The sequence below is a fragment of the Argiope bruennichi genome, chromosome 2 (assembly GCF_947563725.1).
Source record: "Argiope bruennichi chromosome 2, qqArgBrue1.1, whole genome shotgun sequence".
NCBI lineage: Eukaryota > Metazoa > Arthropoda > Arachnida > Araneae > Araneidae > Argiope > Argiope bruennichi.
In genome coordinates, this window is record NC_079152.1 from 9219856 (window position 1) to 9243536 (window position 23681).

Sequence of the window (23681 nt, forward strand, 5' to 3'; positions counted from 1 at the left end):
AAAGCATTGGAAAAACTTATTATTCAAGTTTTTTTTTATTGTGCCACAGTCATTGATTATAAGTAAATGAAAAAGTTATTTATGCAGCAATCGGTAAAACTGTATTTAAGAATTTAGTAATATGGATCGTGGTACTCATGGATGGAATATAAAATAGCTTTGTAAATTTTACAAGGAAGGGTTATACGAATTAAATATTTCAAAAGGATAATTTAATTATATTTTTGAAAATACCTCATAATAAGAAAACCTTAAAAAAATAGGGTTTCTTTTTTTCGTTTATATATGTGTCGACACTTCACAGGAAAAACCATAAGATATAAATTTAGCAAAAGATATATTTCGGAAGGTGAGAATGTTCACTTCCAAACGTTTTTTAAAACAGAATAAAAGTTATGAGATTAGAATTTTAATTAATCAAATATACTTAGCACAAATTTATTTTCTACCCTATTTTAACATTTTTTCTGTAAAAATCAAACCAGTTTACTTTTCCTGATTTAATTTCCAGTTTAATTTTCCAGTTTTTTTCCTGAACTTTGGAAATTTCTTCAAAATATTTTGTTTGCATCATTTTCAACAATTGATTTTATAGCTGCAATGAAATTCAAACCCTTCTTATTATTTTATCAAACATTTAATCATGTGATTTTCTTCTATTGCTAAACGCAAAAAAAAAAAAAAAAAAAAAAAAAAAAGAACAGAGATTCTGCTTATTATCGAAGCAGTTTACTTGACAAATCAGATAGTGAAATTACATAACAGCAAAAATCAGCGTGCAATTTGAAATACATTACCCGGATACACAGTTTTTTTAATGTCATCATGATGCTGTAAAACTTGACTAAAAGTAAAATCATTTAATGTTAAGAAAATGTTATGTTATCATAATGCTAAGAAAATTAATTTTGATCTGATTTTCGTAATATTTCCCAATTTTTTTTTGCTTAATATTTTTTTGGAAATATACTTTTTTCTTTTATATGAAATCCTTCATTACTTTTTTATTATTTGATTGTCTTTGATGTTTTTTGTCATATTTATATTGCCATCATTTGTATAAGTTATCATTATTAGTTGTTATTATTATAAATCTAATCCAAATTAATCTACATTTTATGAATTAAAAACACATTTAGTTAATTTCACTTAAATTATTTATTGGACCAATCCTTTTTTTTGAATAATTAATGAATATTACTCTAGTGTAATCGCAAAAGTGCAATGCTTTCTTTCTTGCGGTGTTTGGAGTGAAATGAATGACTATCAAACAGCAATGTGATACAAACTATTGTTGAACCCTAATTAATCACAGCACATCCCATCCAATCAGAAGTACGTCTTGTCATAGACATGGTGGTTGTGAAATCCATACCATTACTTTATACGTCAAAGAAGCGAGAACCAACTACTGTATTGGAATAATCTCGTCCCCATTATTGAGGATCCTTCAGGCGAGTACGTTTAAAAATATTCTGTGAAAACTTTCGCAATCCATGTTTTTAAAATTTTTATTCATGAAGTTTTAAAATTGTCAAGGGATTTTTTTTTCGTGTATACGGTCTTTTTTTTCACTTAAACTTATAAACATTTATAAGAAAATTAATTATGCTTAATAACAGCTGTTAGAAGTAAAGCATTCTTAATGAAAAGAGAATATGTTCTAGCTTTTATAAAGAAATTTATGTGGATGAATAATGCTACCAAAGACTATATCAGCAACAATAGCGACTCTCGAAGAAAGGCGTCTGATATCTATATAAGGCATTACTTAATTAAAGTAACCAATGCATCATATTACGGGAAAATCAAGTTACATTATAGGAATTATTCAACATTTTTTTGAATGTACAGAATATAGTAAGCTGTCAAACAATTCTTAAACATTCTTAAATTCTTCTAAGAGTTAATCGGAGCAATTTTCTCACACTCTCATATTAGAATTTTGAAATTCACATTTTATAAAGCTTTTAAATTTAAATTATGCAAGCCACCTTTTGAGACTGGCTAGTTAACCTGATTAAGTATACTTATTAGATTATAGCAATAAATAATAATAGTTCAATAAATAATATACAAAAAACAAAATATTTATTTTTATATCAGGAATTCGAAATTAAAGCTGTCCCATAAAGTAACTTCCAGATGAAATTACCGAATAAAATAAACTGTTACTTTTGAAAAATGATAAATAAAAATGAAAATTCCAAAAATGACTTTATTATAACTAAAATAATTTATGCATTTATCTTCTACCACTTCTTAAATAATGACTTCAACATTTTAAAACAATTATAACAACATTAAATAACATAATACTGAAATAATTTTATAAAGCATTTAAATTTCACGTAGATATGGCATAAAAATAAAAAAATGTGATTTGAAATAAATAAATACTTTCTATAACTCGATATCCTGTTTGAAGTATTTTAATTGAAATTGCTATAATCTAATGGAGGATTGGGTCGGAATATGTTTTGAATAAAATTCTGATAAAATCTTTAAAAAAGTAAGATGGCATTAAATATTACAACCAAAGAAATATTACTCTTCACATTTTAAAACGCGTACAATGTATTGCTCAGAAAATGTGGTTAAAATTCATGAAAATTTCTGATTTTTTTTTAAAGTCAGTATTTTATTAAACATAACTCTCTAAAATAGCATCGGAAATTTTTTTTGGTTGTGAACCACGAAATTTAGGTTCGATCATAGTTCTAAGATTTGTTTTTATAATCTTTATTCTTTCCTTCCATCATTAGGAACGCAATTTACCCTTTTATACGACCCTGAGCATATATTACTATAACGAAATTTGTAAAAAAAATGAGACCATATATCGTGAAATACTCTGCCAATATAGCTACGAAGATTATTACTTGCACTTTAAATTGATATATAAATAATTTTAATAAAAAAAACAAATTAGTAAGTAATATTTTTTTTGCAATAATTATTCTTGAAGTTATTAGCAATAACCAAAAGTGTCAAAATTTTGCTTAATTTTTAAATAATTAAAAAATTTCACAGAATGTCTCTGCAGATGCATATTTTTACCATTTAGATTTTTTAGATTTAGAGAACTGAATAATGAATTCAATCTAAAATAAAATTTCAAGAAAGTCAATGAGTTTGCATTTCCAGTTCTTCATATTTGGAAAAGTACGAAATCAGAAATTTTGTCTACTTTCTGACTAAACCACTCTCTTCGTAAAATATTTTCTAAGGCAAGAAAAAAAATATAAATAAAAAATATAAATAAATACTGCACTGCCAGGAATAACCGAAAAGAGTTGATCAGAAGCAGGTGACTGTAGGAAACAGTAATAAATCTTTCTCGGCGCCCGTGATGCTATTTTGTATCACCGTAGTAACGAGCTTTTCTACATACTTCTGTTTGTAATTGGAGCTGTAGAGGGTTTAATAGAGAGAGTTTAGATGACAATATGATTTAGATACAAAGGATTAATGAATGAATTACTTTGAGAAGTCAATTTGTTAGCCAATTTATTAATTAAATAATCCCGATTATGCATAAATTTAAACATGAAGTACATCGAAGCTGATTTTCAAGTAACAAGTTTAGGCAGAAAGAGATAGAGCATCCAAGAAATATCTTGCAATCATATAAATATATACATATTAATTTGCTTTAATTCATGAAATTATATTATGCACTGAGGTGATAAAATTCATGGGATAGCAGTATGCAGATATACAGATAACAATAGTATCATGTTCAAAATTCATAAAGGGGCAATGCATTGATAGGCCTTTCATTTGTATTTAAGTGATTCATATGAAAAGGTTTCTAATGGGATTATAGTCAAACGACGGGAATAAATACACTTTGAACCCGGAATGTTATTTGGAGTTTGACAAATGGGGCATTCCAGTTTAGAAATCGTTAAGGAATTCAGTATTCTGAGATTCACAGTGTCAAGAGTGCACCGAGAATACCTAATTTCAGGCATAATCTCCCACCATGTGCAACGCAGTGGTCGGCCGCCTGTACTTAAAGACCAAGACCAACGACGTGTCGTATAATTGTCAGTGTTAACAGACAAACAACAATACATGAAATAACCGGAGGCTTCAAAGTGATTACATATGACGGACTGTCCGTTAGGACATAGATATGGATATATGATGGACGTGTCCGTTGGGACAGCGTGACAAAATATGGCTTCAATGGGCTATGGCAACAGACGACAGATCCAAACACCTTTACGAATAGCATAACATCGCCTGCAGAGCTTCTTCTGGGGTGAATCATACATGACCATATCGCGTGACGGCATGAAACTCGAAAACTGTGGCTAGGTCGATAAGTCAAGATTTCATTTTGTAAGAGCTGATGGCAGGGTTCGAGTGTGACCGTGCACCCAAGTTGTCAACAAGATGCTATGCAAGTCAGTGGCGCAAACTGCAGTTTTGAAGAACATTCTGGACAATTCCAGGGAATTATTTAGCCAATTAGATCACCAGAGAACATTTATGGGACAAAACCGAGAGGTCAGTTCGTGCATTGGCAATATTTTCGCAATTATGGACTTTTTATGGAGGCAGAATGGCTCAATAATTCTGTAGCCAACATTAGACGATTTGTTGCATCATGCCTCTTCGAATTGCAGCACTTAGCCGGAGAAAACAAGTTAGAACATGTTATTAGGAAGTATGCCATGGCTTTTGTCACTTCATTATATAAATTTTCGTTGTTTAAGTTTTCATAAAACTATTGTAACTTAGTAGATTCTTCAGTCTGTTGCACTCCAATCACTCTAAGCATGAGAGTTCTGGGTATTCTGTTTGACGAGAAAAATTTCAACGATGAAACAACAAATAGATAGTGACGTCCCTACTCCCCATATCAGCAACACCCCGAAGATGTTCTTGAGCTGAAGGGGTTTGAGGGTGTTCTCCGAATAGCTCGTGCATAATCGGGATCCCTCAAAGACAGTCTTCAGCCATTTTCCACTGATATCGCTCGCAATGAGTTGCGATAATCTGAAATGGAAAACAACATTTTCAATTATCATGCTATTTTGATACAATTTTACTTAATACGTGGATAAATTGCGCCAAATACAATTTCTATAACTTCAGTGTACACAACGAAAGGAAAAAAATTATTTTTAACATAATACACAAGAGATGTTAAAATTTTGTTTGTATAATAAGAACTGAATTGCCGATTTTAGAAACCACATGTGTCAATGATATCAAAATATTGGATAAATTAATTAATAAAAATTAATTTTTACTTTATCGTAAACAAAGCATATGCATGGAATTTGGTTCATAATTTTAACATAAAAAAGACAGATATGGACTGAATTTTAGACGAAATACGTCAAGAGAATGACCGTCTGCCTGTCTATTTATCTGCATGTAAGCAAATACGATAATCTACAACTTAGATTAATCAAATTTGGTATGCTGTTTTGAAACCAAAATGATAGTTTTGTATTTAAATTTTAACTCAATCAGTTGAAACGAAGACGTTCGAAATTATATACTTGGTGTTCTTTATTACATTACTAGCCGCCTTTGGCGACCAGCCGGTTCGCCAATCTTAATGCTTCGTCAAAATCTTAATAATTAAATATTTTATGTAATTTCTACTTTAATAGCTTCTTCATCAAAATATTTTAAAACTTCAAATTTTAATATTCATATAATTCACTCATAATATTATAAAAGCCTTCAGCCATAACGTAATATGTATCTCTGTTATTTTCTGTTAGATCCTGTAGAATTTATGCTTTGAATTAAAGTGGAAATGATTAATTTTCAATTAATATAATACTATTTTTTACTAAAATAAAGCTTCTTTTTAATAATATGATTACTGAAAACAGAGTCACTGAGCATTTAAAACTTATGGACATTAAAGAAAGATTATCTTTCTTAATTTATGTAATATCTCAAGAATTTGTCAACAAAATTTTCTCAGATTCATCATGAGCAGATCGATTAATTTACAATGTTTAATTTTAAATGCATCAAACACTCAGAAAATAAACATAATCGTTTAAAATAATTGGTCGAAAACAGGTTAAAAAACTACTTAAAAAACGATGTGCTTAAAACTATAAGCATATACAAAATATATATATAACTAACATAACATACAATTTAATTACAAAAGCACACAACTAATCTAAAAATAATTTAAATCACTTCAACAGCCATTGAAAATTTTTGTCAACAATCAGAACACAATGCGCATGCGTGAATTTTCAACGCCAGTTACGGTAACGCAAATGCGTGAATTTTTCTACGCCAGTTGGGGTAACGCTATGCAGATTAGAAATTTTTAATTTCCTTTATTCTGTTTTATTTTAATTCAAAAGTACTTCTGAATGAATCTGAAAGATCGATTAATTAACAGTGTTTAATTTTAAAGACATCAAACATTAAGAAAATAAACAGAATCGCTTGAAATAATCGACCGAAAAATCTGAAGCCTAGCCTCATTACTGTTGGGAAAAAAAACTGAAGCCTTACTCATTTGGCGGTGGGGAAAATGAAAAGATTTTTTTTTGGCAGGAAAGTTAGTTTTTAATAATTAAAATTCTAATTAAAAATTCATAAAAAGGGATCCCAGGTGCACATTCCCGACCTCCAAGGTATGCATGTACCAAATTTGGTAGCTGTAGATGAAACGGTCTGGCATGTAGAGGGTCAACACACGCACGCACACACACACACACACACACACACACACACACACACACACACACACACACACACACACACACACACACACATTGAGGTTTATATAAGTATAGATGAAACATAAATGTAATAATACGTAATGAAAATCGGCCGGAGGGGGAGACTTTTTTTTGTGTTGAATTGACAGTGAATTTAGATGATTTGCTGCCTTCCCCCCATGATACATTCAGTGGTTACAGGCTTTATGAGAAGAACAGAAAAGGTGGTGTTATCTATATATACAAAACGTCCGGGATAGCCTGGTTGGTAGGGTGTTGGATTCGCAACCTTTGGAATGCAAGTTCGAACCCCGCCGCTGAAGACTCTCCGTGTGTGTGGTGGCTGGCGCATGTATAAATCTATCGTGGTCACAAAGTCCTCCATGTCGAGAGTAATACCACTAGGTACTGGTTCAGGGTTGATCTGATTCAGGTCTAAATTACGATCTGTGGATGAGTGAATGAAATGCATGAATGAAGTCCGTCCGTAAAAAGTGTTGTGACGCGTGAGTAGGTAAGTCGTACTTTTGGCTTTAATAGGCGGTACTGTAAAAATAAGAGATGCTTACTCGGCTGAAATCGCTGACGGATAACTGACAGCGGGCTTGTAAAGTGCCTTAAGTGAAAACACAATAACAACATATATACAAAACACTAACGTTACGTTGCACAGAAATCGAGTTTATTACCAAATGTCAAAAGGCAACAGTCAAATATAAACAAAATATCATACAAATTTCAAACTATTTCATTCAATGAACATTTTTACAGCTGTACTGAATTAAACGCTTCGCTTAGCTAAATAATGGAGCTGAGAAATATTATTAATGGTGAGATAGTTCGCCACGACACCAAAGAGGACATTCAATCAGAGGAAGGAAGATACAAAAGAATTCAAGAAATATGTTTCAAATAAGTTCAGTCAAATGGAAAAATAGGCTTAAATATTGCCATATAAGCAATCGGGGTAAGACTTGAGATTAATGTACGGTTTCTCGCCAAGCACATTAAAATCGTGCCAATCTTCCAAAAATTCTCTAAAAGTCTGCAATCCTGAGCGTATACCAAAAATGCTAACAAACAGCTTTTAAAGTTGCAATAAAAATTGTCATATTTGTATTTGGTGAGAAATCGCTCCAAAATTTGTCAATTTTGGTGCCCATATATTAATTTTAAGTCTAGCCATAATCGTTATGACTTGCCAATGGAAATTGATATTTATATTTTTGAAATAATCTTATAAAATTGCTTTTTGTATTATCTTAAAACTAAAAAAAAATTACCTTTTAATTAAAAATTTCTTTCAATTAATTCACTTACCTTCAAATTAAATTTCATTTTCGTACAATTTTTCATTTAACTCTAAAAATGTTTTTAATTCAATTTGATACTTTTAAATGCTATGATGTAATTCAAACTCTCCATCAAAATATTCAAGCAGGTGTGTTTGCTAATCATTAAATCCGTAACAGGATTTTCACTTTCACTTTTATTTCGTAATATATACACTTTGTAATTTGCTGTAAACTACTTTAATTAAATTCATAGGTTTATTTCGTATTGAGTCACAAGTTGAAATGCTTTTTAAAGAAATGCATCGCATCTTAATAATTAATAACTAACCTAAAAACACAATAATCTTGGCGTACAAACTGCTTGACAAAAGAGGCTAGTATTGTCTATGTATACTAAAAAGTGAAAGGGAATATGTAACTCGCTAGTTAAAAATGTGACTTACCCACTGTTAAATTTCTTTTGGAACTTCCTTGGAAGATTTTTTCGCAACGCATTTAGTAAAGGAAAAGGAAAGAAGTAGTTATTAGAGAGATGAAAATCACACCTCCCATGCATCTTAAAGTAATCATTAAGAACACTTTTGAGATACACTTGACCATGAGCTATGCAAGTTTCCCCCATTTCCACTTTATGGAAAGAGAGATCTGAGAATACTTCTTCGGAAATAGACAATGTCTTCTCCATTTTTTCCCACGCCATGTCGTACAGAGGAATACCTGAATCCTGGTGAAGAGGTAAAATAAATAGAAGTTCTTCAATAAAATTTTGCAAACTGTGATATTTTAAACGATAATTTAATTATTGATTAAAATGCTATAATTTATAAAATTGCTAAATAAATAATTAACTAATTAGTGATTTTGCTTATATTTAAAATAAAAGCATCTCCAGAAATTAATATGTTTTTCAGTTCCGATAAATTTATTTTGCCATTCTAACACATGTACTGCTCATTTCAGGAATCCCAGACTAGCATTTTTCGATGATTGTATTTCTCTAAGGGGTGACATGTAAGAAAATAAAAATCAGCTCTTATTACGCCTCCTATCTATGCGATTAATTCCTAATGCTAAATGTAAACATATCCTCCTTTCACTTTTCCGTTCACCCCTTTTTTTGAAGAAATAACCATCTGACGCATGCGCAAAAGCGTGGAAAGTTTCCAAATCCGAGAATGAACACTATTTATAATTATCATATTATTTTATTCTCTTATATAAACATTGTTCAATTTTAATTGAAGAAAATAGAGTTTTGTGCATTTGTAATACTATACATTTTGTCATGATTTTGAAGTTCAGTGTGGAGCACTATGATTATCTCTTGTTCAAAAAATACCAGTTTTAAACCACTCCTTAATAAACAATACATTATTTATTTAAGTAACTGAGAATAATTTAAATCAATTTCATGTTGGACCAAAATGATAAATAATTTACATTGAATGGTATGTTTTCTAGAAAGTCATTTTTTTTCACTGCCGTTTCAGAAGTTGAATGTAAAGGTCTAAATAATTAACTGGATTCACCACTTAACTGGATTCACAAAACATTCAGTTCCTTATCATTTTATTCAAGCACTAAAATTTAATTATAACAGCAGCATTCTGTTATTTTGTATTGTTGTTAGTATTTATCTCAAAAAGCGGAAGATATTACATCATTTCAGCTTAGCAAAAATTAAATAAGTTCAATAGCTAATTTAAAATTGGTTGACACTACGAAATCTATATGATTAACTAATTAAATTGAAATTACAGGATGAATTACATGCAATTTTAATTGAATAAGTGTTTACAAATATTTAAGTAGGAATTATAACTTAAACATATTAATGTTCTATATAAAGAATTTAATTCAATTGTAATAAATACGCATGCTTATACTTTTTTGTATAGAGTTTTGATTTTTTAAAAGACGATATCAAATACCGTAAAAGATAATTAATGAACAATGATTATTGTATGATTTGTTAATGAAACTCCAAGGCCCAGTCTTATAAAAATTCTAACGTCATGGCGAATTTCTCAATATATAAATTGAAAGTTATCAATTCAATGCAAGCAATTAAAGCAGTTATTAGAAAATACTTTTAATAAAATACAAAAGATAAATCTTTCAATATAATTTTAAAAATGGAAACACATTGAATTAGGAATCTAATAATAATTAACAACTTTCAAAAAAATAAAAGTAGAATAAGGAATTGGTAATATAAAATTTAAATTGAATAGTGATTCTGAATCCTTTCCACTTTAAAACAGAGTTAAAAGATTTAAGTGGGGTGCTTTTTCTCAGGATCCGTTGAGATGCGTTTTTTTTAATAACATATGGACTTGGAAATTTTTTTCTTTTCTTTTTCATCGAAAGAATCCAACATAATAACTAAGCAATAGATATCAGAATTATTAAAAATAGAAAAAAAAAAAGAAAATAGAATAATGATTAAAACCTTTATTTATACAGAGTAATAAAAAAACTTACTTATGTAAAATAATTTATTAAAATTTCAAAAATACAACTCGGATATTAAATAAAGACAACGAGATTAGAATGCTACTTTAAAAAAAACATAAATGAGATTCCAGTACTGAACTTCAAAATATGAAAATATTTCGAATTTGTATGAAATTTAGACTGTTTATTTCTGTTTTGGATTTCAATGAGATTGTATAATTTGTATAGCTTATAATTCTTATAGCTTATATAAGAAATTCTGCGATTAAGCGCTCATTGAAGAATATTGTGTTTATTAAGCAACACATTAAAAATTTTTTATTGTGTAACAAATTCTCAAACGAATCAGTTAGTAAGAGAAGTCAACAGTATCTCCAAGATAGAAAGTGCGCTATTTTAATGCTTTTTATTAATAATAGACCTCCCCCCCCACCCACCCCCGAAAAAAAGAAACTGTCGAAATTCCTTACTTCATTGTTCCGTGATTAGAATGCATAACGAAGTAATTTCACTCCTATCATAAAAAGTAGTCATAAATACCAGATGAATGGTACTTTTACATCTATGCCAGCTTTCACCAGGGCAAAATTTTTTTGCTCATAATTTTTGCACTTAGAATTTTTATTTTTCGTGAAATTTATTCCCTTCTCTTTCTTTTCAGATATAATTAATATAAACTCTAAACAATATCTTTTTTGTTGACCAGTAGGAATGTTCGATGAATAAAAATATTCCATATCTGATTTATTTATAAAAAGCCCGCTGTTACGTTGGTTTTTTTCCAAACATTCTAAATAAACAGGTTAGAATATTCAGTTTTATAAATTATTACTCACATTATTCTTAGATATTATTGCGACATATCTATGTTTGATTATTAATAAAAAAAATGTTCAAACGTTCGTGACTCACTTGCCAATTTCAACGATAAAGTTTGAGCAAGAAACTTAAAATAGTTGTTTGTAATTTGAAAGTTTAGAGATTAACTGAGATAGTAAAACGAGAGAAAAAAATCTTCATTTTAACTTTTAATTACTTTGAAATGAGTAAAGAATAAAATTTAATATATAAAAAGGCACTTTTCCCTTAAGATGCAACTATTTTTCCTCAGTTTTCTGCCACTGACATTGGCGTCCAAGGTACCTGCCTAGCTTGCTCCACCCTAGCTACGCCAACGCCACTGTCCACCAAAGTCATACGCCTTTTTCATTCGTTGAAAAATCAACCAACTACAATTACTTACTTTTAGAACTTCTTGCAGTTCAATTTCTATTGGCACCGCACCTTCTACTTCCGATTTGCTCACAAAATCTTGCATCGAATCAATGATAGGAATACTTTTGATAATCGTGAGCTTTGAGACCAAGAGACTCTGAAAAACCGTCATCACAAGAAAGGAGACTCCTATGACCCAGACAGTGATGAGTAACACAACCAGAAGCGACAAAAAAGATTTTTCTTCGCGAAGTAGCCATTTATCGTGAGGATCTGAAGGAAATAAAAGGACATTTCATTCAAAAATAGATAAAACGATAGAATCTCCCCCCCCTCTAATATAATTTTTAAGATTCACCAGCCGACTTCATTCGGAATCTCTTCCCTTATTTTTCCCAATTAACTTCCCAATTAATTTTAAATCTTTTTCCTTATTTTTCCCAAATAACTTCCCAATTAATTTTAAATCTTTTCCCTTATTATTTCCCAATTAACTTCCCAATTCATTTCGTATGTAACTTTATTTGGAAAAATGTGTATAATGTGTTTTGTAATTAAAATTAAATGTTAATATTTTTGAGAAATATTTTTATGCAAGCACTGAACTTAGATAAGAATTTTATATTTTTCGGAGCTAAAACTGAATTTTGAATATCTAAAAAGCGTAAGATATATATCCAGTTTTCTTTTAATGTTTTACCGAAATCTTTATTATTAATTTTATTTAATTTCCTCAAAAAGTAAGAAGACATACGGTACATTTCAACAATATTTAAGTTTAATTAAAAAATCGTTTTGAGAAAAGTCTTTAATATGCACTTTGTTCTCTAGCCTTTCAAATCTTTATTTTATTGAACAATATATTTTATAATGTTATTTTAGTTGAATATAAAACATACATTTTCGATGATGAAACAATAGAAAGAAAATTTCATATTTCCGCACATTTTTACTCATTTCAACTTCCACTATCTACTTTAAACATAATAATCTCCTCACTTCTTACATAGATATCATACTGGAAATAAGAAGGAAAAAAAATTGATTAAATATTCCAAATTTTTGCTCTTTTTAAGTATTTGACTATTTTAACTTAGTGTTTCCATAGAAAATCATGCAAAGAAAAAAAAATCGTTCCTAAAAGAGCTCTTAAACTTGATATTTATTTCATTACTTGACATTGGAAAAAATCGGCGTTTCCTTCACAGTGACGTCAATAACCCATCCTCTCTTCATATTCTTTTTACTCTTAAGTAACCTTAAGTGTTGCTGCTTGTCAAAATAAAACTTGCACAGAATACAAAATTTTTTTTGAATAGAATATTGATAAGGAGCATAAATTTAAAATTCAACGACAAGAAAAAAAAATCCATCCTTTAGCCTTTTGATCTCACTTTATATATATAATTTCATGGGAAAGCAAAAGCGCCAAATAGAGATAAAAAAAAGACGCTTTTAACTAAGGACTTTAGCCAACTTTTACGTTTGCTAGTAATATCTAACTGAATCTACCAACTTTAAACTTCGATGTCTTTTCTATCTTTATTTCTATTTATAATAAAGAAAAATATGTATGCATCTGTGTGTATGTACATTTTGGCGCTCTACAAGACAGATTGTTTGACTTAAGAGTTATCAAACTTGGTCCAGAGGGCGAAATTGAGTCCCTCTGAAAGATTATTTAAAGCTGTAATTAATTACAAATTAGGTGAAATTTTTGGCGATTATTTCTGAAAATATTATAGCACAAAATTTCTGAATCAACTTTAAATTAAAAAAATATATACATTTTAATATTTTGTCTTATATGCTTATTATTTTGCCGTTGAAGTGTTTTCTAGTATTTTCAACATGATATTTTATTTAAAAGAATTATAAAATGCAACTTTCAAGACTAAGTTAACGTCATAAAAAAAAACAGCTTTTATCAATGTATTACCATTACATTGACAAAAGTTAAGATTAACAGATCAAATTAGTCCATCCATAAACTAAGCATAGAAAATTATAATTATCAAACATCATATGATTGCATGAAATTAAATAAACAAGGAACATGATATTTTCTTCGAAAATAAATGCAAGGAAAATTTTTATGTAGCCTGTTAAATGATATATATTATTAGTCCAATAATCCTGTATTATTTAAGTACATGTATCCTGTATGCATATACAGGATATTCACTTTAATCTTGACTCCATAGCTTATTTCTAAACCATTAACAATATCATATATATCTAATAGGAAACATGGTATAAAAAAGTACAACATTATATTTTATGTAGTTTAAATTAATAAATGCACCAGTGAATTACGAATTTAAAATTTTTATATAGATCCTCGGTCTTATGAGCCATATTTAATACATTTTTCTTAATGTAGTAAACAGAATTTTGTATTGTATTAGAAAAACTTTTATTCAATTATTTTCTGAGATATTGCATAAATTATAAAAAATTACTTTATAGTACACATACGCTGAATCAATTTATTTCCTCATATTTTTTAAAAAAACATGTTTGGTTTCTGCACAAAAGTTTTTGCATTAGTTGAAGTTTAACCATTCCCGTTTTTGATTTGAAAGGGGTCAAACAAAAAGTTTTGGAACTGCCAAATGAACAGTGTAAGGCTTTCAAAATATATGAGTTTTATGACTTTCAAAATTGGAAGCTCAAAAATATTTTACTGAAGAAGATTTAGAAATTAAATTACATGAAATATTTAATGGAAAATTTTAGTAACGTTAATCCCAAAGAACCAACTGGTCACCAAAGGCGGTTAGTCTTTTAATATTGGAGGAGAATTTACTTTTGATGTTGTATAGATAGGCAGCTATTTAGGAATTTAGTTGATTATAAATAAATTGAATAAAACTGAATTGATAAGTATAACACTTAATGCTTATATTTACTTTGGCGTAACATATACGCTACATAAACCCAAAAATATTGGCCCAAGCTGAAAATCCACTTATTCCATTTTTCATCAAATATCGTTCTGTATAGCAAAGCAGAAGTCAGGGAAATCACTACCAGAGCCATTCCCATGCTAAGCCACACCTGAAAAATAAATCCAAAATCCGTTAGAGCCAATCCGTCATAGGGAAAAGCCGTTATTCTGCGAACGTCATCTAAAAAAACCACAGTTAAAACCGATTCTTAAAACCATAGATCCAATTAGAAATACGAAATAAAATACATAATTTGAGCATTCTACCTTCATTTAGAAAATATTTTGCAACTTTGAGGTTATTTTAAAAGTGCATTAGCATAAATAATCGGATTGATTTCGCCAATTCATTTCGACTCTCTACAATTGGAACGTTCTATATTTATTCTGCAATTTTAGACAACCAATTAAGCTGTTCTACATTTATTGCACAAATATAACTTAAAATTATTCTTTTGTTATTATGAGATATTTAGTTCATCAAAGTTGGTTGACATTTATTAAAATAATGCTATTAATATGTTGGAAAAACAGGTGGTTGTTGAAGGGGCAAACAATCTATTTATAGCAGCATTGGGAGAAAAATAAAGTAATTAAAATAGTCTTCTTTCATATCAGTCACAAAAATAAAATTACTATTTGCAAATTTCGGCTCCAAAGTATATTATTGTATATGGATAAAGCAACATTAAAATTTCTATTGTGAAATGGAATGAAATTTGCTTTTTTACCGCATTAACTTCCGAAATTATAATTGCAAAAAACTGATTTTTACATTATTTTCAAAAAATTATCTTTTTAATGAATCAATTTAATTATCGAGCTCATTTTTCATGAATTTTGACAATTTTTTAAAAATATTTTTCGTATAATCCTCAATAATAGATCCCATTGTTGAACTAAAATTCAAACCGTTTTCATTGTTCTTTAATTTTTTATCACTCGAATTTATTTTACTGCTTAAAACAATGTGAGAAAGATTCTGTTTAATAATTTACATACAGATCACATCGCTGCTAATAATAAAGATGAACGTGTCTGTGTGCTCCTATGTTTATGCTGGCGTTCTACAGGCCAGACCGTCTGATCTACACCTGCTAAAGTTGGCGCATATATACTTTGGAGAATGGGAATTCACCTCTAGGTGCGATTTCTTAAAACATTTTATTACAATTCTAATTAATTGAAAAAAGTAAGCTGGCGTTTTTCCTTGATAGTTTTCAAAAATATTATAGCAAGAAAATTACACTTTTCCAAAATTAAAAAAAAAAATGTCTTTTTAATAATACCAGTTTAGAAGTAGTGCAAATGTTTGCTGAATTTTGACAATTAAATTCTTTTTACTTAATTTCCAACAATAGATTACGTTATTACCCTGAAATTCAAGCCTTTTTCATTGTTTCACCAATTGTTTAATCAAATGATTTTCTTTCATTATTGAAAGATAAAGGAAAAGTGTGTTTAATATCTGTGTAGTTTCTGAGAATGATAAAAATGTTAAGCTTTAATATTGTGAAATTTAGAAAATAGATGAAACGGATATTCCTGTTTTTAATTGCTCTATGATGTTGTGGCACTCGTCTTTATTAGGAAGTTTCTAGTACAGAATTTCTAACTATGTCTAAACGATTTAACTGAAACTAAATAAAACCAACATCAACAACGAACAAGCTGGACGAGGAAGGCGGCTAAAAAGGAATAAGAAAAATATACCCCGAAAGTTAGAAGACAGAATAAATGGACGATTAAATCTTTAATTATTTTATGAGATCATGGGACTTTATTAGGATAATTTATGTATTAATATACATATACAATAAAATTAATATTATCTTATTAAATATTATTATAATTATTTCCTAATCAAAGTAAGAAATTAAAATATCACCTTTAGTACCACATAGCTGAGAACCAACTGGTCACTAAAGGTGGCTAGCAGTTGACTAAATGCTCTAAATGTTTGAATGTAATAAAGAATCCCCGAGAGAGCTCTTTGCAGATTCAAAAAATTAAAAAAAATTATTCCTGAAAAATTATTTCAGTTTTATCAGATCACTCTCATTAAAATTTTAAGCCATACAAAACTGTAGGGTTTATAATTTTAATTAATAATAAAAGTGGTCTGGTGAAATTGAAAGAATTCTTTAGGATTTCTGTTGCATCTGCAAAGAGTTTTCTGTGTGAAGAAAGCTTGTCAAAAAATTGTATTTTTAATATCTTTAACATTCGTAAAACTATTCATTCTTCGTCCGTCTCAAAAAGCTTATAACCAATCACTGACCAGGCTTCTCAAGACTGATTGGTTTAATATTATGAAAATAGCGATTGTTCTAAAATTTTAAAATTCCATAAATCAGTCAGGTTTGATTGCAGAAGGTGGAAACGTTCATTCATTTATTAAAAAGTTGAAGTTTCAAGAATATTTCTCAGAATATGATTCCGTAGGACTAAAAGATTGTATAAAATTTACATTTCCTTATTTTTTGAAGTATATTTATTGACCAAAGCAAAATAAAATATTATTATTGACTTCATTTAAATCCCTTTGAACTAAAAACTGAATTTTATAAAGAAAATTTATTGAACAATTCTTTAAGATATTACCCAAATTATTCAGTAGTGCACATAAAATATCGATGTTGAACGACTCTATTTTCAGCATCATATTAAAAAAAAATCCTCCGGTTTCAGTAAAAGATGTTTTTATTTTAACTGCAGTTTAATCATCCTGACGAAAATTAGTGAGAAATACATAGTACAATGAACAGTACGGTTTAAGGCCTCCATAATCTTATGAATGAATTATATGATTATCAAAATTCGAAGCTTAAGAATATTTTCTTGAGAAGCTATTAAGAAATGAAGTTATATAAAAAATTTAATTTAAAATTTTACAAGCATTAATAGTGGCGAACCAGCTGGTAGCTAAATAAAAATAAGATAGAAACTCACACTTGGTTCCAAGACGCTGAAATAGAGAAAGAGGCCCCCGTCTTGTTTTTTCTTCCCAGAAAGAAATGTGAAAGCTTCATATGTTATAGGATTTGTATAATAGGCCACTTCAGCAAATTCAGCGCTTGGTAGTAGAGGATTGAGAATCATATCAACTTCCTAAATTCAAAATGTAAAGGTTAAGCTTTTTACATTCTTTGTTGCTGTTCGTTACATGAAATTACTTTTTAATAATTTAATATTAGAATCAAAAAGGGACTAGTGCATATAGCATGCCAATTATTAATAGTTATATATTTTACAATTTAGACGTCTATATATTTGAAATTATCAGAAAATCCAAAGATTCAGTTTTCAAGAAGTTGTAGTAGAAAAAGTAAATTTTTTCAACTCATATTTAGCCTCCTTTTGAGAATTATAAAATTTTTCCCACTAGGTACTAAAGAACATGAGCACCAAATTTCACTCGAATCCGTCAAGGATGTTGAATTGTATAAGGTTCAAACATACAAACGAACAAAATGATTTTCATATACGTGTACAAGGGAGAGTCAAAAAGTAAAGTTACATTTGAGAAAGGGTGAATATATTCTAATGATAGAAAACTGAAACACACATTTTTCTACATATTTTCTACATCATCCTGGATTTCAACGCACTTTTGCCATTGTGTCACAAGTCACAGAGCACAAGTTGTATCTGTACCAATTTTGAACCGCATTAATGACTTCTTCATTGGTAGCAAGTTTTCTTCTCCTTCGCGCTTTATTCAGTGATTTGGAAAATCGCTCGGAGTGAGGTCTGGATTGTATGGGTGTTCAAACATTTCGAATTTTAACTCCTTTATTGTTATGGTCAGCTGTTGGGTAGAATGTAGTCGAGTGTTATCTTGCTGCAGGATGACACCTTTTCGCAGTTTTCCACGACATTTCTTCATCTGTTTTCCATCTCCATACCCTCAATGACTTTCAAATTGTCCTCAGTGGTTGATGTTGATGGCTTGCCTGATCTTTCGTCTCACATTAAGAAGTTCTTTTTTATTTGAAGTGCTCTATCGATTCGTAGATATTACTACGCGTTAAACAGCTGTCATCATACTGCACTTGCCTTCGACGAATAATTTTAGCAGATTAGCACCTACCGCAAACAAAAAGTGAATAACTGTCCTTACTTCCTCTTTGGAGCAGATCGACAATGGAGCTTCCATATTTAATAGTTTGCTACACTTCAACGACTAATGCGGGAATAAGAGACACACATAACATAGAATTGCTGCTGACTACACTAATTGAGCACTGAATACTAATAGTGTTAACAAACTCTGCAAAGAGAAATTGCAAAAGTTCCTTTACTTTTTGATTCCCCTAGTATAACATTGTGTATAGATATTAAGTTTCGAGTATAAAGATACCTCTCTCATTTTAGGTTACTCTGCAGTTATGTCTGTTCAGGTGAATTTCTTCCCTATGGAGAGAAGGGATTGCAATACCGGTATACCGGGATACCGAATACCGGTATTTTGAGCCATTTGTACAATTTTGTAATACAGGTATTCACAAGTTTAAATACCGGTTTTTCGGTATTTACTAGAAATTTTTAAAATGGTCTCCACTATATGTTCAGGGATCGCGAACATAGTAAAATAGTATACATTTTTGTTTTTATGTCTCCTTAACGGATGAAATTAATTAGCTAATGAATGGCTTAATTAATTGCTTAAATCTAAATTAGCGAAACATGGATTATCACTGAAAGAAAATATTGTATCCATAACGACTGATGGAGCAACAATTATGAAAAAAAGTTGGAAAGTTGATTGGTGCAAATCAGCAGTTGTGCTATGCACATGGAATTCAATTAGGAGTAATAGATGTATTATATTAAAAAAAATAAAGAACAGAAGAATCCAAATACTGTGGATATAGAAACTTCGTATTCCAACTTTGAAGAGAGTAAAAGTGAGAGTGATATTGACAATGAAGATAATGACAATGTAATTGTTGAAGAAGATATTGCTAATGACGATGAAATATTAATATATCAAGAATTGCTTCCTATAATTTATAAAGTTTGAAAAATTGTTAAGATATTTAAACGCTCCCCTATAAAAAAGGATATATTACTAAAATATATACTAACTGAAAATAAAACAGAATATATGTTAATATTAGATTTTAAAACACGTTGGAACAGTTCACTCCTAATGATGGAGCGATTTTTGAAATTGAGAAATCCACAAAGCTATAATCGACTTAAACCCGTAAATTATTTTTTTCAGATAGTGAATTCGACTTAATATCCAGAACTATATCAGCTCTACTTCCAATGAAACTGACTATTGAGGCATTATGTCGGAGAGATTCTAATAACAGCTAATGCAACAAAAATTTCATGTTGCAGTCAATGAAAGAACAGCACACATCACTATCTAAAGAATTATATATTACATTGAAAAATCGCACAGAAAAAAGGCATACCGAAATAGAAAATGTCTTATGGTATTTACATAATTATAATGATTTTAAAAATGAAAATGAAAAGGAAGAAAAGAAAATAACCAGTTCAAATCTGATTAAGTTTAGAGTAAATTTTCTTAAAATTTTTTACCCACAAACCTATCTACATTCAGAAGAATTCGGTTCAATTATCGAAGATTATGATGTCACTACTGTCGATAGTGAAAAGGAATTGTCTCTTGAACAAAAATTAGAATTAGCGATAAATAAAAAAAAATTCAACGAACCAAAATGCAATACAGAAATCAGCTATATCCAAAACCATCCGACGAGAAATCGATTTATTTGAAGATGAGGGATTTCGAGGTAAATCCTTGAAAAAGATATATCTCGCATTGCTAACAGTACCACCAGCTAGCGCATATGCCGAAAGAGCGTTTACGACAGCTGGTCATTTTTGCACAAAATTACTTTTCAGGCTTAATGACAGTACAATTGATACATTAAGTTTTTTTTAAGATCACATTTCAAAAATTTGTAATAGTACCACAGACTGAATAGTGATATTTACACTTTTTTTGTGATTTAAATAAATAAGAGGTTCCCTTACTTTTTTGTGATTATATACTGTTATAATTTATAAGTTACAAATTATTTTTTGTGATATTTACACTCTCTAACAAAACTGGCAAATAAAACAAAGAAACACGTGTGTTTTCTTTCTTTTTCTAAAATTTCTAATACCGGTATTGAAACCGGTATCCCGGTATTAAGATTTAAAAAATACCGAATACCGGTATTGAAATTTTGATTCGGTATTGCAATCCCTAATGGAGAGTTAATCAGAACTATTGAACTCTAGGGAACTAAATGATTTTGACTTTCACATATATTTCGACACAACCCTGGGATAAAACCTGCACCACATAGCTTTAAATTTCGCTCTTAAAATTTTTAATCGTATTTCAAAAAGGATAAAACCAAGTGTCTGTATTGTTATTTAATAGAAATCTTAAAAATTTATCATTCCTTTTTGAAATAGAAAAAAAAAAATTCTGCATTGCGCTGTCATTAGAAACTCTGATAATTGGTATTTTGTTCATTTCACACATTTCAAATACTGAAATTAAACATGTAAATCAACCACAATAAAAAAAACTAGATAAAAATCTAAGTGCATTTTGATTAAGGAACATCATAAGTTTATTTTAAGGCGGTTGCATGGAAATCCCTAATATATTTATCATATCCCGAATATAATGGCAAAATTCGAGATAATCGAGAAGCAAACTCGAAAGCAATGGTATTTTTGCAGAGAATTAAACAGCAACTAATGTAGTTCTAACCTAAAGATTAAGAATTTGATTGATCGCCAGTTTATGGAAAACATATCTTGCTTGAAATTTTCTTTTGTTCTATATAACGAAAACGAACAGAATTTTTTTCTGAATTTTTGTACCTATTTATCCAGTTTAAGGCTAGTGAAGCTTTGTTTTCTGACTCTTTACATGGATTTCTGTAATACACTTGATTTCTGAAAATTGCTTCGATCAAACAAAAAGTTCAGAAATTCTTTTCTATAACGAAATGTCATTCCGATACATTCCGTAATTAATTTGAATGCACCAAGAGTGGTACAATAATAATTGTCATAAATAAATATCTATCCTTACTACTTATTAATTATAACATGTATACATGTTTTGATTAATCAAATAAATAAAGCATGATTTTCGTATTCTTCCGCATTAACTTCCGAATATATTATTGCACATAATTAATTTTAGAAGTAAAAAGTTACTTTTAATGATATCAATTTAGTTATGTGCATTTTTTTAAATTTTGAATTTCATAACTTTTTTATTTAATTTCAATAACAGATTAATTAATTTTCAATAACATATCTCACCATTTGAATTAAAATCAAACCATTGTTTCATGAAATATTTAATGGTGGGATTTTCTTTGATCGTTGGGAGTTAAAGAAGAGAGAGATTTTGTTTATTATTTACGAACTGTTAGTTTACTTGATAAATCAGAAATGGAATTACTTTAAGACTTATGATACATTGCATAAAGTTTGAAATAAAGTTTTTAATGGCACTCTGATGTCATGGAACTTGATTATATCAGACAGACTCATGCACATGGTAAACCGAAAAGATATAAGGTTATTAAAATTACATTACATTAATGTCTATATCAATTTAATGTTTATAAACATGAGCATCAAGTAATGTATAAAAAGTTCAACTGAAATTGACACAATCAGTATTCTCGATATACTAAACGCGGCTAATTAACATTGAATTATTTGACAGTGGTTTATCAAAATTAATAAAATAAATAATCACTAAGCCGCATGTCAGTAATTATAATCGCCTGAAGTTACAGTTACATTTAATTAAAGATTAAGCAGAAAATGTATCTAAATGAATCATTTTGTTGTTTGGAAGAAAAAACTTACTTCTCTGAACAACATACCACACATCCCAGTCCAAGTGTTGTTTTCCCAAGTTCCATACTTATCGTCAGGTTCTCTTATCCACGTGACGCTAAAAAAAGAACAATATCAAAATATACAGTTTTAATTCGCTTGAGAAGGCACTGCTATTTTAGTAGATACATTTTATCAAATATAAGGTGCCCCAAAATTTCAGATATAAGTTACACGTTGGGGTACAGGCCGTCTTCATAAATATATTCAACGTAATAAATCATATGTTACGGCTTGGAGCCAAGAAGACGCCTATGGTTCTGTAGGAACAGGTTGTGAGTAACGCAACTCATCATCGCAAGTTATTGTGGTTCACACGTAACTAAATATTATAAATAATTATTAATGTTTTGTATTTGTTTAATTGTTATAATTGTTCATGTTTGTTTTTGAAGTAATTGCATCAAAAATATTTTATATATTATTTTTGTGTTAAATGAAACTATTTTTCTGCTGTTGCATCTGGCAACGAGATTTATATTGTAAAAATAAATAGAACGAGTGAGATGCTCGCCGTTACTTGGATTTGACGTAGTTTGTGTTTTTATTTTAATTTCTTTAAAATACTTTAAATCGTTGGTCGTAATATCCTAAAATAAGAAATGTTTATTTTATGTATCGAGCGTTTACAATCTGCACATTAAAACGCAGAGTCATACGCCGATAAAGTGGTGACCCGGAAACAGAACTGCAATGGCGACCAGCGAAAAACACGAACCGAAACTAAGTGCAACGGAAACTTCAGCTAATGGTGAAGTAGCCAAGGTTAGTATAAAAATACCTCCATTTTGGACAGAAAAGCCAGAAATTTGGTTTTACCAAGTGGAGGCGCAATTTTCCATTAGTGGTATTAAATCGGAGGAAACAAAATTTCATTATTTAATTGCGCAGATGGAACCAAAATTTGTTGAAAATTTATGGGATATAGTCACTGATGCTAATGAAAATAAATATACCGCTGCGAAGGAGAGATTGCTGAATACCTTTAAAGAAAGTGAAAATAGACGTATTCAGCGTCTCGTGTCAGAAATGGAGTTAGGCGATTTACGGCCAACTCAACTACTTCAAAAAATGCGTAGTTTGGCGACAGATGGGATTTCGGATAATGTGTTGAAAACTCTATTTCTTCAAAAAATG

The 23681-nt window shown here is 29.5% G+C and overlaps 1 protein-coding gene across 1 annotated transcript; it reads right to left on the reverse strand.

The window, feature by feature from the left end:
- Nucleotides 1-3600: 3600 nt before the first annotated feature.
- On the reverse strand, nucleotides 3601-23386 carry LOC129958808 (glutamate receptor U1-like). Its single transcript, XM_056071500.1, has 7 exons — nucleotides 23364-23386; nucleotides 22515-22602; nucleotides 17592-17750; nucleotides 14602-14749; nucleotides 11718-11962; nucleotides 8461-8741; nucleotides 3601-5010 (listed from the first exon to the last, which is right to left on the reverse strand). The coding sequence occupies exons 1-7, from the start codon at nucleotides 23384-23386 to the stop codon at nucleotides 4785-4787; spliced, it is 1170 nt and encodes a 389-aa protein (XP_055927475.1). The 3' UTR covers nucleotides 3601-4784.
- Between the last annotated feature and the right edge of the window lie 295 nt (nucleotides 23387-23681).

What these genes read in the sequence shown, in the direction of transcription:
- LOC129958808 (XM_056071500.1), bottom strand. Translation starts at nt 23,386, where the DNA reads ATGGAAAATTGCGCCTCCACTTG. An exon ending in AGCGTATATGTTACGCCAAA is followed by an intron (nt 11,963 to 14,601) that starts GTAAATATAAGC and finishes TATTTCCTTCAG; the next exon opens with ATCCTCACGATAAATGGCTA. An exon ending in AACTGCAAGAAGTTCTAAAA is followed by an intron (nt 8,742 to 11,717) that starts GTAAGTAATTGT and finishes CCTCTTCACCAG; the next exon opens with GATTCAGGTATTCCTCTGTA.